This window comes from Echinops telfairi, unplaced genomic scaffold (genome assembly GCF_000313985.2).
Source record: "Echinops telfairi isolate 266 unplaced genomic scaffold, ASM31398v2 ScPeMD7_7468;HRSCAF=8506_0, whole genome shotgun sequence".
NCBI classification, from domain to species: Eukaryota; Metazoa; Chordata; class Mammalia; order Afrosoricida; family Tenrecidae; genus Echinops; species Echinops telfairi.
Genome location: NW_022111369.1, coordinates 65,373,293 through 65,390,235, shown reverse-complemented (window position 1 = coordinate 65,390,235; position 16,943 = coordinate 65,373,293). Strand labels below are relative to the sequence as shown.

At 45.4% G+C, this 16,943-nt stretch overlaps 1 protein-coding gene across 3 annotated transcripts in view; it reads left to right on the top strand.

Moving 5' to 3' along the window:
* LNX1 (ligand of numb-protein X 1) overlaps nucleotides 1–16,943 on the top strand; it is a 149,800-nt gene that overhangs the window by 127,016 nt on the left and 5,841 nt on the right. For all 3 annotated transcript variants that reach the window (XM_045284361.1, XM_004706285.2, XM_004706286.2), the window contains 2 exons: nucleotides 2,227–2,404; nucleotides 3,467–3,695. In XM_045284361.1, the coding sequence (XP_045140296.1) occupies nucleotides 2,227–2,404; nucleotides 3,467–3,695 (407 nt within the window). The remainder of the gene's footprint in view (nucleotides 1–2,226; nucleotides 2,405–3,466; nucleotides 3,696–16,943) is intronic.

Sequence of the window (16,943 nt, the reverse complement as noted above, 5' to 3'; positions counted from 1 at the left end):
GGGTTGGAAAGGGGGAACCGATTACAAGGATCCACATGTGACCTCCTCCCTGGGGGACGGACAACAGAAAAGTGGGTGAAGGGAGATGTCGGACAGGACAAGATATGACAAAATAATAATTTATAAATTATTGAGGGTTCATGAGGGAGTGGGGAGCGAGGAGGGAGGGGGGGAAATAAAGAGCTGACACCAGGGGCTTAAGTGGAGAGCAAATATTTTGAGAATGATGAGGGCAATGAATGTACAAATGCACTTTACACAATTGATGTATGTATGGGTTGTGATAAGAGTTGTATGAGCCCCTAATAACATGGTGAGAAAAAAAAGAATCACTGCTTTCATCTCTCCATTTGGAGGTTTTTCTAAGAAACACACACCTTGCTTAGTCCAAGCTAAGACTGCACTGCTGTTGTTGTTAGATGCCATTGGCGGATTCTCACTTATGGTCGCCCGTGTACCAGAGAATGAAGCACTGGCCAGTCCTGGACCACCCTCCCATCCGTGACTGTGTGGGCCCATTGCGGTAGCCACTGTCTGAGACCATTCGGTTGAGGGTCTTCTTTTTTGCTGACCCTCTACTGGTCCCTCCTGATGACATGCTCAAAATTAGTGAGACAAATTCAACATCCTCACTTCCTTTTTGTCCCCCAACAGATTTATTGGCATATAATTCACATATCATACAATTCAGTCCTTCAATCTCATCAAGAAGAGTTGTGAAATCAGTTTTAGGACATTTTCTTCATTCGTGTACTCATCGTAATTAGCTTCCCATTTCCCCCTACTCTCCCCTGCCATATCCCCAAGGAACCATTAATCCAGTTAATGTCTCTATAGCTGTACCTATCCTGGATTTCATAATACAAAACTTAAAAATGTTAACTAACAAAGTAAAACAGATAAAAGCCTCAATCAAAAAGAAAGCAAAAAAATATTAAGAATTAGAGCCAATTTAAATGAACCCTCAGGAAGATCAAATGATAGGGTGCTAAAATGTCACCTAGCTCGTTCTGCAACAGTACATTCTCCAGTGCATTGTGCATGACAGCGAGAGTAGTCACACCTGGTCCATGGTCAGAGGAGATTTCCAGGGGCTCCATCCACATGCAGTTCCCCTTCATCTGAAGAACATTCCGGCCGTACTTCTGAGGCAGACCCGTTCATTCACCAGGCAGTGCACGGTATATTCGGTTTTCTTTGACAACACCGTACTCCAAAAGCATACGTTCTTTGGCCTTCCCTGGTCACTTTACGGCTTTCACGGGCTTTGTAAAGGCCTTTTGCAACACATTTGTCAAAATGTAATATGCCGTTTTATTTTCTAACTGCTGCTTCCATGGGCATGAACCGAGGATTCAAGTAAAATGAAATCCTTGACCATTTTTTCTCATTTAGCATGATGGCTTTTTTTTCTATTGGTCCAGTAGTTAGGATTTGTTGTTGTTGTTGACCATTGGGTTTCAATTCATCCTGACGACACCGGTGTTTGACACGCATCGGCACGTCCGTCTCGTGCCCTCTTCACGTTCAGCAGGGAAGGTGGTGTCTTTGTAGCTCACGAGTTGTTCGAGACCTCCTCCACTCCCGTCGGCACATTCTTTTCCATACGCTCCACCTTCTGGGACGATGTGTCAAGGATGCAGATGGAATAAGTGTGGCGAAAGGATACAACCCTGATGCACACCTTTTAATTAAAGGTGTTTTTAAACCATGCAGTTTCTTTTTCCCCCCTCTGAAGAATTCTGTGCACACTGGTTACCTGCAGACATTCAATTGTTAATAGAAATGTGCTTTTGTTTTAAACGTAATGGGGGAAATCCTGAAACTCATGAGTGACAAGAATTGTATGAACTGTTGACTCACTGCTTGCATGAATATGTGACTCACTTGAAAAAAGTGAGTCGCGGTGTCATTCACGTTATATGCTTGGTACTTCTCCTGTGGTCTCCAATGTGCTCCTGGTCCCAAGGGAAATGTAAATTTCCTCTGACTCAGCTGAATAGGATTTGGGAGGATGGGACTGTTGGAGAGGAGGAAGTGGTGGGACTCTGCTTATGTCTTTCTCTGTCCATTAAGGACCCCATTATCGCATGTTGACGTTCTCTGGGCCCTGGGGGGTGTGGGGGAGATTGCATGCAGGCAAGGCTGACCGCAGCCCCCGTCCTTCCTGCCTCCCCTCCTAACAAGGCCATCCTGTTTGTTTTGCTTTTCTGTCTGTACTTTCAGTCCCTCCACCCTTCTGTGACTTGCCATGAGAAGGTGGTAAGTGTCCGAAAAGAACCCAGCGAGTCCCTTGGCATGACTGTGGCTGGGGGAGCATCGCACAGGGAATGGGATTTGCCCATCTACGTCATCAGTGTGGAGCCCGGAGGAGTCATAAGCAGAGACGGGAGAATAAGAACAGGTAGGATGTTTAAAGGACATAGGGATTCCAGGAACTTGGGTGGCAGAGGAACTGGCAGCTTGCTAAGGGCCACTGTTGCCCAAATTCTCGAGAGAATGTAAGGGTGACGTGGCCAGGCTGTGCTGGTGAACGTCATGTATGCCGTTGTTAGATGGGGGTTCCCTCCTCCTAGTAAATGGAGCTCAGTGTGGACCCGGGAATACAGCCAGAGCCTTCCAACTGCCCAAGAATGAACAGGGAGTGGGTCAAGCTATGCGGTCCCTGGATGATGCAGTTTACTTGCGCAACTACTGACCAAGAGGTGGATGGTTCAAGTCCACTCAGAGGCCCCTTGGAAGAATGGCTGGGTGACCTGCTCTGTAAGAACAAGCAAGTAAAAATCTGTGAGGAGCACAGTTCTACTCTGACACTCCTGGAGTCACCAAGAGAACAGGCTGACTCAGATGCCACTAGTGTTACCGGGGACGCAGTGACAAGCAGTTTGTCTTAATTATATAGCAGCATTTGAATTCCACTAATTCTAAGGGATTCTACACTGAATTGACCCAGTACAACTAATTCACAAGTCGCTCCATTGTATGATATGCATTAGAAATTATTTCACAGGCTTGGATTGGATGAATATTCATAAGGAAACATGCCAGGTACTTAACCAATAGATGGGAGCCCTGGTGGTATCGTGGTTACCAGTTTGGCTGCCATCCATACAGTTGGAAGTTGGAAACCACTGCAGCTCCTCAGGAGAGAGACTTGGCTTTCTACTCCTGTGAACAGTTACTGTCTCGGAAACCCACAGGAGGTCGCTATGAGTCAGCCCTGGCTCGATAGCAGTAGTGAGTGCAGTGCGCAAGTGCCAGCACTTAACCCAGCGGTGAAAAGTGCTTCACGACTTGCATCTCATGCGCTCTGTGGGCGAATCCATGTCAGGTCATGGGAGGATCTGCCTCAGGTCACCACAGAACAGGCCGCTGGCCCTCACCGCTGTCCTTGTCCCTCCGCACTGTCACTGGTGGCTGCTCGCACTCTCTGAGGACGACTTGCTTCTGTGTCTCTGGCCACCAGGTGACATTTTGTTGAACGTGAACGGGGTTGAGCTCACGGAGGTCAGCCGGAGTGAGGCCGTCGCTTTATTGAAAAGCACGTCGACCACCCTGGTACTCAGGGTGCTGGAAGTCAAAGAGCAGGGGACCCAGGAAGACTGCGGCAGCCAGGTCGCCGAGGACTCCAACCACAACACCCCCCCACCGGGCGACTGGGTCCCCTCCTGGGTCATGTGGCTGGAGTTACCGCGGTGAGTCCTTGCGTGGCACCCCTGTGGATGGAGGGAGGGATGGGTGTGAGAGGAAACCGTTGCCTGTCTTGGACCAGCCTTGTTCTGATTCAGGGCACCTGCATCTTAATGAGTGCCAGGCTCGGTTTACAGACTGTCTGGAAGCATTCTGGCTTCCCTTTTTCTAAAGGCACGGGCAGTCAGAAATCCTAGGTCAGGGACAAAAGCCTGCATATAGAGACACTGAAATAGTCCTGCTGAAGAGCGTGCACATCTGCCTTGAACCGCTGAGGGGGGCTTTCATGCACCCAGAAAGTGCGCGGCCTGGGAGAGAGGGCAGAAATCCAGCGGAGTCCTGCCCCTGCCCGAGGAAGGTCCACTTCTCCCTGATGTGCTAGGGCAACTCTGGGGCCACGCGTGGAGGATGAGTCCCTCCCATGGCTTGGTTGCTGATCCGTCAGGTAGCCAGGAGCCCCTCACAGCCCAGCAATTTGACTTTGCCCAGAGGGTTAAGGACCTGCTGGCTGGACCCTCTCAGCTAGTCCCTGTGAGTCAGCGTTGACTCGAGAGCAGGGAGTTTGGTTTTTCGGTTTGGCTGGAAGCGTTTCTTAGACTCTGCCTCTCCCATGTTCCTGCTCCTGAAAATGCCTTTGTATCTCTCCAACAGCTGTAATTTTAGTGATGTGTCACTAGAGCCTGCCAGAGAACCATTTCCTCATCTCACAACAACACACGGGAGGGGGGAGGGAAGGGGGAGGATTTGGGGTGGGGCTGCCCCATTAAATGGCTATCTGAGGACATTAAATATTCGGAGGACAGATTCTTTGGGACTTTCATCAGAGAATGATGAGGAAGCCCTCCAAGTCCAAGTGTGTGGTTTCAGTGTTAACCAAATGAAGTTCATCACCTGAGGAATTATGGTGAGAAGGGTCTTATTCATTGGTGATCTAGTGCCGTATGCCATTGTGTCGTTGTTGTGAGAGGCCATCAAGTCCGCTCCAACTCACAGCGTCCCAAATGTACAACAGCATGAGACACTGCAGGTCCGGCGCCAGCCACCCAGCCTTTGCTGCGTGTGAGCCCAGTGTGGCAGCCCCCGTGTCCACCCGTCTTACTGATGCTCTCCCTCCCTCTCTGTTACCAAGTGTGATGCACTTCTCATTAGGCGTGGTCCCTCCTGCTAACATGCCCAAAGTATGTGAGGCCCAAACCTCACCCTCCATCTGTGCTCCTAAGGAGCATTGACCGCACCTCTTCCCAGGCAGATTTGTTCATGTTTCTGACAATTCACTCTATATCCAGTGCTACTGGGTGGATGCACCGTATTTATTTAACCTGTTGCTATTGGTAGTGGACAAATTGATTCTCATTTCTCATTTGACAAGCACTGTGGTCATGTGCATTCCTCCCAGACAGGTGTGTCTGAGGACCAATTTTTAAGCATCAGAACCACTGGGTTTAATGGGTTGATAGTTCATTGCACCATTATGTGGGGATGGGGTGGGGGCAGAGATAGATCTAATACTGTCATAAGGTCTGCTTACGCTTGCTCTACAGTATTTACTTAATGGTTTTGGATGTTGTGTCGCTGTTCAGCAGAGATCCATCTGAGGTATAGGGTCCCTACCACCCCTGCTTCAGAACAACATGAGTTCAGTGTCCCCTTGGCAATTCCAGACTGTAGTACTATAGCCCATAATGGAGAATAAAGTCTAGGGATCTGCTTAGGCTGCTTTTCGTTCCTGGAGCCTTAGTGGCACATTGGTTACTCATTGGGCTGCTAATCACAAGGTCAGCTGTTTGAAATCACCAGTCATGCCTCGGGAAAAATACAAGGCTGAGGCTTGACTCAAGAAAAAAAAAGTATAGTCTCAGAAACAGTGAGTTCTGCCCTCTCCTACAAGGTTGTGATGAGTCAGCATCGACTTGATGGCAATGAGTCTGTTTGCTTTGGTGCGGGCATGGGGGGTTGGACTGTTCCAGTGCCCACCCCCAGGGTAACACTGATCTGTGGGAATCTAAGCTGACAATCTGTTACCCGGATCAGTTTGGCATTTACCTCAACTAGATAGCCCATGGTTCCACCAGTGCGGGGCCGCTCGTTACGTTAATTGCCTGGCTTAGAGTTTCTTGGGTCACACAAACATATTGAACTCCAACTCGAAACCTTCGTATCTTCACAAGGGGCAGGTTCATGGTAATAAATCTTTCTCATGCCATCACGTCAATGCCAGTGCTACAGGACAGGGTAGAACTGGCCGATTGGGTTTCTGAGACCGTAACTCTGTACAGGAGGAGAAGACCTCCTGATCGGACGGGGAGACTCTTCCACAGAACCATCATGGCTCTCATGATGAGTTACTAGGGAATGTGATTCCAGAATGCATCCCGGTTCCCTCACCGTTCAACACTCATGCCTTTCTTCCCTGCCAAACTGGCCCATGGAGAAGCCCTGCTAACAGCCAGCTTGCCCGTATCAGGTGTGCCCTGAAGAGTGGGCCACTTCCTGGGGAACCACAGGGCTCCCTGGGCTGGGGCCGCGCTCTTTAGCTGTGAGTGTTCTGTCGTCTCTCTTGGGTTTCCCTGCCTTTGGCAGCTCTCTACGTGGGGTTGGCTCTTAATTTTATTTCAGATAAAATTTGTATTTCTATTTTCAAGTCTCCAATTTGTTTTTAGAGGCAACTAAATTTTAAAAGCAGAAGGGAAAACACAGTCTTTACTCTGTGGTTCTGAAATTAGAAGTATGCTCCCCCCCCTCCTCCCCCCAGCCTCCCGCCAAAAACAGTCCTTGATATTCAGCTCTGCACTTACATTACGGCCTCAGGTAGGCTCGGGATCCAAACCCACTGCCCTGACCCCAGCTCATAGCAGCCTGGGTACGTCAGAGTAGGCTGCGCTTTTGGGTTTCTAAGACTGTACACCCCCCCCCAGTTTTATTGGCATATAATTCAATAGTTCAATCACATCAAGAGGAGTTGTACAGTTATCACCACGATCAGTTTCAGAACATTTTCTTCATTCTTATACTCAGAGGTATTAGCTCCCTGTTTGCCTCCCCACCTGCTCTGCCATCCCCCCAAGGATTAATTACTGCCTCTATAGTTTACCTATCCTGGATTTCATGTAAAGAAGAACCATTTAAAAACACAAACAAGCAAAAAACTAAGAATAATAACAAAGTAAAACAGATAAACACCTCAATTGCAAAAAGAGCCAAATATTCAAAACTAGAGAAAATGTAAATGAGATACATTTTTAAGGGAGAGCTAAGTCCGAAAATCTTCATAGGAGCTTATCTGAAAGAAACTCATCCTTCTCCCGAGTAACAGCTTGTGGTTTGAACCACCAACCTTTATGACCGGCAGCCCAATGCTCAATCCATTATGGCACCAGGGCACTAAAAAAGCAAAACCAAAAGCCACACTCACTGCCATTGAGATGATTCTGAATCAGCAACCCTATGGAACCGGGCAGAGCTGCCCCTCTGCCGTCCCAAGGCTGTCTCGGAGCAGAAAGCCTCATCTTGCTCTTGTGGAGCAGCTGACGGGTTCAAACTGCTGACCTTGCAGCTGGAAGCACAACTTGTGACCCACTGCCCTCAGGGCTGCTTCCACCAGGGCTCAACCCCAGCTCACTGCTCTCAAGTCGGTGGTTATTCGGAGCAGCACTCGATGAGGTTCCTGAGACGGAAACTTTATGTGAACAGAAAGCCCAGTCTTTCCCCGAGGAGCTGTTGGTGGTTTCGAACTGCCAGCTATGCAGATTGCAGCCCAATATGTAACTACCCTCCCAGGGCTAGAACTGTCCAGTTACAGTACAATTTCTGTTTCCATGGGAAGGGGTCTACTCTGAGGCTATAAATTATCTTGACTGAACCAAGACCTAGAGATTCCACTTCTTGCCAATTGATCAACCACCATTGCCGTAAATGCCTTTCGTCATTCTTTGTGTCCTTTGCCTAATTTGTTCATGATTGGAGGAGGCTGCAAACAGATGAATAATAATAATTTTCCCAGGAAGAAGTTCTCTCCAAGTTAACAAATCTACCTGGTCAAATACCTTGCCCCTCTGTATTAACAGAGAGCGAGCAAATCTATTTCCCCTAGAGTGCTCCCAGCCAATGACATTTTAACTTCATCAGTGAAGAAAAAGGATACAGAGCTTGAGCCCATCTAGAGGAAATGCATTGTGATCATGCTGCAGTCCAGCATACAGAAAAGAGCATACAGGAAACTGGCAGCATTTGGGCAAGGGGCCACTGGGTCCTGTGCTGGACCAGGGGCTGTGAGATCCACGCAGCGCCAAGGCAGTGAACGTGGCTTCTATGAGAAAATACAAATGTGCAGATGAGCTCCCCCCTGATCAGCAGGGTGCTGTTCGCCACCTGGGCAGCAGCTCCAGGCTGCGTGTCTTTCATACCAGTTACCAGAGGCCATTCGGCTGGAGGTGATGCCGAGCACACTGAAGACCTCTGCTCCATTGGTTGTTGACTTTGGGGCCCCCCACTCCAGTCCACATCTGGAAGTCTTTCACAACATACTCTCATCTAGACCCAAACCATCATTATGTTCATTAATTTCTTGCTCCTCTTGTCTAAGAATTTAACCTTTTTCTCTCCGGAAACTCTGTAACGTTCTGAGGGAAGCAGATAGCATAGATTTTGTTTTTCTCTGTAGTCAAACAATTTTCCGCCTGTAACTGAAAGGTAGAATCCGCACGAGGAGTGATAGCAATAACGGCAGTAGCAGGTGATTCTCTAGTCAGCCCTTGGTTCCCAACTGCCTTCTTTTCAGAGAAACAAAACCGTACTCAGCGCCACACACACACTCACTCCCTGGCAATTAAACACTTTGGTGCTATAGCCATAATCCAAAATAAAGTGTAGGCATCTGCTTTTGCAATCCTCACGGATCATGTTAGCACCCTCCAGAAAGTGGTGTTGACTACTTTGGGAAACATGGAGCTAACCTTTTCAATATGCCGGCACACTTAAAAAAAATCATTTTATTGGGGGCTCTTCTAAATCTTATAACAATCCATCATTCAATTGTATTAAGCACACTGTACATATGTTGCCATCAACATTTCCAAAACAATTTCTTTCTACTTGAGCCCTTTGGTATCAGCTCCTCCCTTGCCCACCCTCCCACCCTCGTGAATCCTTGATAAATTATATATTATTATTGTTATTTCATGTCTTACACTGTCCATTGTCTTCCTTCACCCACATTTCTGTTATTCATCCCCCTCGTGGGGAGAGGGCTAATATATCCAACCTTGTAATGGATTCCCCCTTCTACCTTCCCCCCACCCCCCTACCCTCACGATATTGCTACTCCCACTACTATTCCTGAGGGTTTTATCTATACTGAATTCCATGTGTTGAGAGCTCTTATCTTTACCAATGTGTCTGCTCCAGTGTAGCCAGATTTGTAAGGTAGAACTGGTTCATGGTAGTGGGGGGAAGCATTCAGGAACGAGAGGAATGATGTGGTGTTTTGTCGGTGCTGTACTACACCCTGGTTGAATCATCCCTTCCTTGTAATCCTTCTGGGGGGGAGCTGTCCAATTGTCTACAGATGGGCTTTGGGTCTCCACCCCGATCCCCTCTTTACATGCCAGCACACTTCGAAGAGCTTTGTGTGTCCTTTACATTTTCATTCATTTAAAACTCACAGCTACACTGTGATTTGTTGTTCGGTTCCATGGAGTATCTTCTAGCTCATAGTGACCCTATGCACAACAGAAACACGGCCCACTCCTACACCTTCTTCACAATCACTGCTAAGTTTGAGCCCTACTTTATGTGTCCAAAGTATAAGAGGTGAAATCTGGTCCTCCTTGCTTCCAAGGTCATTCTTCCGTCAGTCCATGGTATATAGTCCATAGTCTCCACCACAGTGCCAATGCAGAGGCATCCATTCTTATTTGGTCTTCCTTATTCAGTGTCCAGCTTACACACGCATATGAGGCCATTGAAAACACCATGCTTGGCTCAAGTGCACCTTAGTGCTCAAAGTGATATCTCGTTCAAGAGGTCTTGTGCAGATTTTCCCAGTTCATTATGTCATGATTTATTTTTTTATTATTATTACCTTTATTGAGGGCTCTTACATCTCTTATCACAATCCATACATTCATCCAGTGTGTCAAGCACATTTGCACAAATGCCACCATCATCATTTTCTAAGCATTCCCACTTAAGCCCCTGGTATCAGCTCCCCATTTCTTTCCCCTCCCTTCCCCCACTCATGATTTCTTAACTATTGTTTCCACTGGCATTAATTGTGGACCCAGTCAAATGAAACTCCTGACAATATCAATCTGTTCTTCATTTATCATGAGGTTGTTTATTGGACCAGTTGTGAGGATTTTCCTTTTCTTTCGTTGAAGTGTCTCATTACATATCACCATTTTCTTTTGAAGCCTCACCAGAAGCACATTTAACGTCCACAGTGTGGGGTGCCACAGGTTTTCTCTAAGGTGTTAGAACCCTTTTCTATGAGCTCGCCTCAATTCCTTCTGCGCCCTTGCCAGAATTGTGTTCGACATGCACAATGCTACCAACAGTCTCTTTAAGGCATTCTAGGTTTTTACTGTTAAGTACTTTACAATTTTTCTAACTTCCAATTATTCAGTTCCAAAACCACTGCCACATTTTAGGTATCTGTTAGAGGTACACCCCCCTCTTCCAGTGCCAACTTTTGTCTTAGTTATCTAGTGTTGTTCTAACAGACACAGATAAATGGTGCTTTAGCAAACAGAAATTTCTTTCCTCAGTTTAGGAGACTAGACGTTGTATTTAGGGTCCAAGGGCAAGGTTTTCTCTCTACGTCGACTTTCAAAGAAGGTTCTTGTCTCATCTGAGCTTCTGCTCAAGGGTGGTCTTCATGCGACTTGGCGTCTACCTTCCCACAAATCTACTCAGTTCACTTGGTTAGTCTGGCTTTATCTAAATGGAAACTAATTCAAAATATACCTACACTAATCCTGCCTCATTAGCATACCAAAATCAACCCATTCCTACATAGGATTGTAACCAAAGGCATAGAGGTTGGTGTTTACATCTTTGGGGTACATATCCAATCTATAACATCATCGGGTGAGACTCTAGGTATATTCCATCCTGGGGGAAGTATCTTTACATCAGTGGACCTGTGAAACCCAGACTATATATCATTAATTTCCAAAGTACAAAATACAGGGAGACAGTTCATTGGAGATTAATAAACTGGAGGGAAATGAGTGTGAATGGGCACCACCAAGTACTATACCCAGCTGAACAAAGTATTACATTAGTTCTCAAGAGCGTAAAAGAATCCTCTTTCTTCTAGAACCATCTAGGCAATGATATCCTCACCCCTCAGATCCTTCATAGAAGCCCCTCAGTCCTAGATATCTGCCCTGTCTTCCAGGTCCTCTGGACCACAGTTTTAGGTAACCTTGGTCTACAGCTAGTGACCTCTACCCCCTTGGTCCTAGGTAGTGCCATTTTCCTGGCTTTTTTTTCTCTCCACCCTTTGAAATAGACCTAGTGGTGTAGTGGGCTGCAATCAGCAAGGTCAGCAGTTTGAAACCACCAGCCTCTTCAGGGAAAAGGTGAGGCTTTCTACTCCCACCGAGTTACTGTCACGGAAATGCCCAGCAGCAATTCTCTCTATAGGTAGTCAAGAGTCAGAATGATAGCAGTGAATTTGGTGGTGCTTTCTTGAAATAGAGGCAGTGCTTCTTCCAGGTTGCCTTCACCTGTTCTGCTGTCTGAATTAGCCCTGGGTCAGTGCCTTCCTTTTCATGTAGATCAGCACATGTTTACAACCATATCCCCCTAGTAGCCTGCCTGTAGCATTCCAGGTGGCAGGCAGCTTTCCTTGTGTTTAGTATTTCTGTCCCCTTCCATCTAAACTGCTGCAATTTCTGTTTCCATGGCCTACTGGCTACATTACTGACAAACCCCATCTCTTGAACAAAAGATGAAGTGGCACTTCCATCTCTATACCTAATCTGCTCTTTTGAGGTCTCAAAGGTGAGTTGGTTACGATGCATCCTATACTGATACCCTCATTATCATAACAGTCCCAAACAGGATGACATACATACACAGGCCCTGCTCAGAGTGGCCCTATAGGACAATGGAACTGCCCCATAGGGTTTCTAAGGTGGCCACATCTTTATCCCATGAACCAACATTAGAAGCCAAGTGCTTAACTACATACTCCCAGGATGGTGCCTTCCAGGGAGTCCTGAGGTCAAAACTTTCTTCATAATAGCATTAAGATGTTATTTGCCTTTTCACTCTCATTTTCTTGTGGAGTTTTCCAGAGGCTATACGATGGGTGATATGGCAATTGGTTGAATACAGCAGCAAGTACATATGGGAAGCCAGCTGTCTTCTATTACGGCAGACATAAAAGAGACTTCCAAAATATAAAATAATGGCATTTCCCGCCCTAAGATGTTCTTTCAAAATTGCAACCTGAAACTTGAATTTTTTCGAGTTCTTTCAGCTTCAGATATGCTGAGTGTTTTCGCCCCTTTGGGTTTTCTAATTCTAGGTCTGTTAGTCAGGCTTGACTAGAGAAACAAATCCAGGGAGCCACTCACATGTGTATAATAAAGAGCTTTATATGCGAGAGCAATCGGATATTGAAAAAACATCCCACCTAGTCCAGATCAATTCCATAAATCTGATATTAGCCCATATGCCCGATACTGATCTATAAATTCTTCTTCAGACTCACAGAACACATGCAGTGACACTGAATGCAGGAAGATCACCAGCCAGTGGGTGGAAAATCTTGTGGATCTAGTGGTAGTGGAAGAATCTTAGTGCTGGCATGGGTCTTCATGTGGGTCCTCCAGCTCCAGGGCTCTAGCATAGCTCCATGTGTCTTGTCATCAGGAATACCAAGCAGAGTCTGAGTGTCCCACCTCCAGCAAGCTATTTATCTCCGTAGCACCTGCAAATGCGGTCCGCCCCTTTGCTCTTAATAGTCTCAAGTTGGCACCAGATTATGTATCTGAAACTACCACAAGGTCCTTGCACATTTTAATACAGTATTTGCCCTTTGAAATTTTCCACTTAGTTGACTTCATTCCTTCTCCCATTTACTTTAGCTACTCTAAGATTAGAGAAGTTTTAGTCTCTTTTGACATTGTCTTTTATCTTTTCTTTTTTTCCTGTCTTTTTAATGACCTTTTGCTTTCTTCATGAATGATGTGCTTGATGTCCTCCCACTTCTCATCAGGTCTTCTTCAGGTGTTCTCTAAACTCAGGTGGCATAGACTCAAGATAATATTTTAGCTCCTATGGATGTGTTTTCATTTTCTTCAGTTTGATCTCAAACTTAGATATGGGCAATTGATGGTCTGGCCCAGTCAGCCCCTGGTCATGTTTTAGCTGCTATTGAGCTTCTGTATCGTGTCTTCCCACCGATGTAGTCGGTTTGATTTCTGTGTATCCATCTGAGAAAGTCCATGTGTATCATCGCCTTTTGTATTATTGAAAAAAGGTATCTGTTATGAACAAGTCATTTGGTTTTGCAAAATTCTATCATGGGATCTCCAGCTTCATTTCTATCACCAAGTCCCTATTTCTCAACTACTCCTTTGGCTTTATTTCCAACTGTTGCATTCTAATCACTAATCACTATCAATGAATCTTGACTGTATGTTTGATCAATTTCTAATTGAAGTTGTTGGAGGAATTAAATTTCTTCATCACTAGCTTTTGTGGTTGGTGCTAACGTGAATTATAATTGTAATTAATTGGACTTTCTTGGAGGATGGATATAATCCGATCACAGATAGTACCGTACTTAATAATGGATTTAGCATTATCCTTTCTCACAATGAATGTCATGCCATTCCTCTTGATTGTATTATTCCTGGAATAGTAAACCATATGATTTTCTGATTCAAGAGTCAATACCAGTCCCTTTCAGCTCACTAATGCCTAAGGATATCAATTTTCATGCATTCCATTTCATTTTTGAGCACTTCCAAATTTCCTAAATTCATACTTCACACATTCCATGTTCCAATCATTAGATTTTTGCAACTGCTTCTCTTTACCTTGAGTTGTGCCCCATCAGCAAATGAAGAGCCCAATGGCTCCACTCCCATCAGCTTTACCTGACTCATGTCACCATGGTCAACTCTCCCTAGAAATCAGCTCCTCTTCAGTCACATTTCGAGTGTCCTTGGACCCGAGGGGACCATCCTCCGTGACTATCTATGACTGTTCTTTCATTATTTGAAAATGCTTTGAAGCTATGCATTAAGCTTTCGGCAGCTTCTTCCTCCCAAGTGGGGAGCCGAGTCCTTCACTGTCTGTTCTTAGTCTGGAAGCTCTGCTGAAACCTGTTCACCTTGCATAACTCTGCTGGCATTTGAAATACCAGTGACATAGCCTCCATCATCCCAGCAACAAGCAAGCCACGACAGTACAATAAACTGACAGACAAGTAGATTCAGCATATCTTAAACTGAATAGAATTCAAGAAAAAGTGAGGCCTCAAATTGCAATTTGGAAAGATTCTACAAGCAAAATATTGAATGATGCAAGGAAGTATCAAGAGAAGATGAAAAAAATACACAATCACTGTCCCCAAAAGAACAAGTTCATTAGTTCGGGAGGTGAACTCATTGAATACCTAGTGAAAAGTTTCAAAAAACTGAAGCACTTGAAACACTCATTCGTCTATGCCAGTAAATTTGGAAGAAGCTACTTGGCCAATTGACGGGAAGAGATCCATGTTTGTGCCCATTTCAAAGACAGGAGATCCAACAGAGTGCTCAAACAGAATGATGTCATTGATATGACACACAAGTAAAACTTTACTTAAGACGATCATCCAACAGTAGTTACAGCAGCACACTGACAGGGAACTGCCAGAAGTTCAGGCTCAATTCAGAAGAGGATGTCAAACAAGGGATATCATTGCTGTTGTTAGATGGATCTTGGCTCAAAGCAGTGAATACCAGAAAGATGTTTCCTTGACTATGCAAAGGCATTCAGCCATGTGGACCATAATAAACTGTGGATAACCTTGAGAAGAATGGGAATTCCAGAACACTTTATTGTGCTCATTTGGAAATTGTACATGGATCAAGATGCAGTTGTGGGAACAGAGCAACAGATAGCAGATGGCTGAAAACATGGAAAGGTGTGTGTCAGAGTTGGACCCTCTCACCATACTTGTTCAATCTGTATGCTGGGCAAACTATCAGAGAAGGAGAAGCTGCAGTATAAGAAGAAGAGTGTGGCATCAAGAGTAAAGGAAGGCTTATTAACAACCTTTGATAAGCAGATGGCACAACCTTGCTTGCTGATAAAGTGAGAGGAAGAATGGAAGCACTTGCTGATGAAGACCAAGAATTGTAGCCTTCGTTATGGATTACAACTCAATGTAAAGAAGACCAAAACCCTCACAATTGGACCAATAGGTAACATCATGATAAATGGAGAAAAGGTTGAAGTTATCAAGGATTTCATCTTGCTTGGATGCACAATTAATGCTCATGGAAGCAGCAATCAAGAGATCAAAAGATGGATAACATTAGGTTAACTTGGCTGCCCAAGATCTCTGTAGAGTATTGGAGAGCAAGGATATTACTTTGAGGACTAAAGTGCACCTTACCCGAGCCATGGGATTCTCCATTGCCTCATATGTATGTGAAATTTGGACAATGAATAAGGAAGACTGTGGAAGAATCAATGCATTTGAATTGTGGTGCTGGTGAGGAATATTGAAAGTAACATGACTGCTAAAAGGTAAAAAAAAAAATCTGTAGTGGAAGAAGGCCAGTGTGCTCCTTAGAAGAAAGGATGGTCAGACTTGGTCTCACATACTTTGGACATGTTGTCAGGCGAGACCAGACCCTGGAGGACATTGTGTTTGGTAAGGTGGAGGGGTGGCAAATGAGAGGAAGGTCCTCAACTAGATGGCATGTTGAAGTAGCTGCATCAATAGCCTTGGCCAAAGGAACAACTGTGAGGATGGTGAGGACCGTGAGTGCAGTGTATTGTTCTGCTCTTCATAGAGCTGATCTGTCGGAGGCGACACAATGGCGCTTAACAACAACTAGAGGTATTATGTGTGTTAGCATATAATGGTTTTTATTTAAATAAGTAACACAAACACTTTTGGGCATTTTTCTCATTACTTTACAATAAGCTATCATTTACCTGACTGTGAACATATGCTCTTTGAGATCATTACAGTTAAGTTTTTAGGAGAGTAGACATGGGAGACTTGACATGAAAAACTTTGGGAACAGCCACTCCAGGCATATTTATTGCACTTTGGACAGTCTACTGGTATCTCAACATGTGCAAAACAACCAGTAGCTGCTCATCCTCCCCTACTGTGGCAAAATATTGCATTAGTGGCCCCAATTCTTGACTATTCCCTGGCGCTCCTAGTACCCTCCTACTCTGATTCTGCCGCCAACTAAATCATCCGTGCAATGTTAGTAGCCACCAGCCAAACCCTCGACAACTGAACGGATCCAGCCAACTACATCAGAGTCGGTCATCTCCTCCCCACTACCCCTCTGCAAAGGATGTCGTTGTCTACAGATGGGTATTGGGTCCCCATCGTGCACTCCCCCTCATTCACGATGATGATTTCTTGTTCTTTGGTGCTTGATACCTGGTCTGTTTGACCCTCGTGATCACACAGGCTGGTGTGCTTCTTCCATGTAGGCTTTGTTGCTTCTGGGCTAGACGGACGCTTGTTTGCCTTCACACATTTGTCTTCAGCGATCGTGTCGGGAAGGTGGGTATCATGGAATGACCGTTTAGTTGAACAAAGTGTTCTTGTATTGAGGGAGTACGTGAGTGGAGGCCCAATGTCCATCTGCTACCCTACTACTAAACCTATAAATATTTTCACATAGATCTATTTCCCCCATAATCAAATATATTTACATACGTACATACCTGTATTTAGGCCTCTATATATGCCCTTTGCCTCCTACTTCTTTCCTCTATTTCCTTTTACTTTCCTCTTGTCCCACTGCCATGCTCAGCCTTCATTTGGTTTTCAGTAATTCCTGTTATATTGCCCTTGATCACTCCTTACCAGTCCTCCCACCCCTTCCCTGCCACTGGTTTTGAACCACTCGTTGTTCCCTTGTCCCTGGGTTGAGCAACACCTCTTCCCTTCCCCCACCTTGCACTCTCCCATGTCCCCCTACACCATTGGTCCCATTGTTTTTATGTGCTACTTTGTTTGGTGCTGTCGAGGCCATCTGCACGCAGTTTTC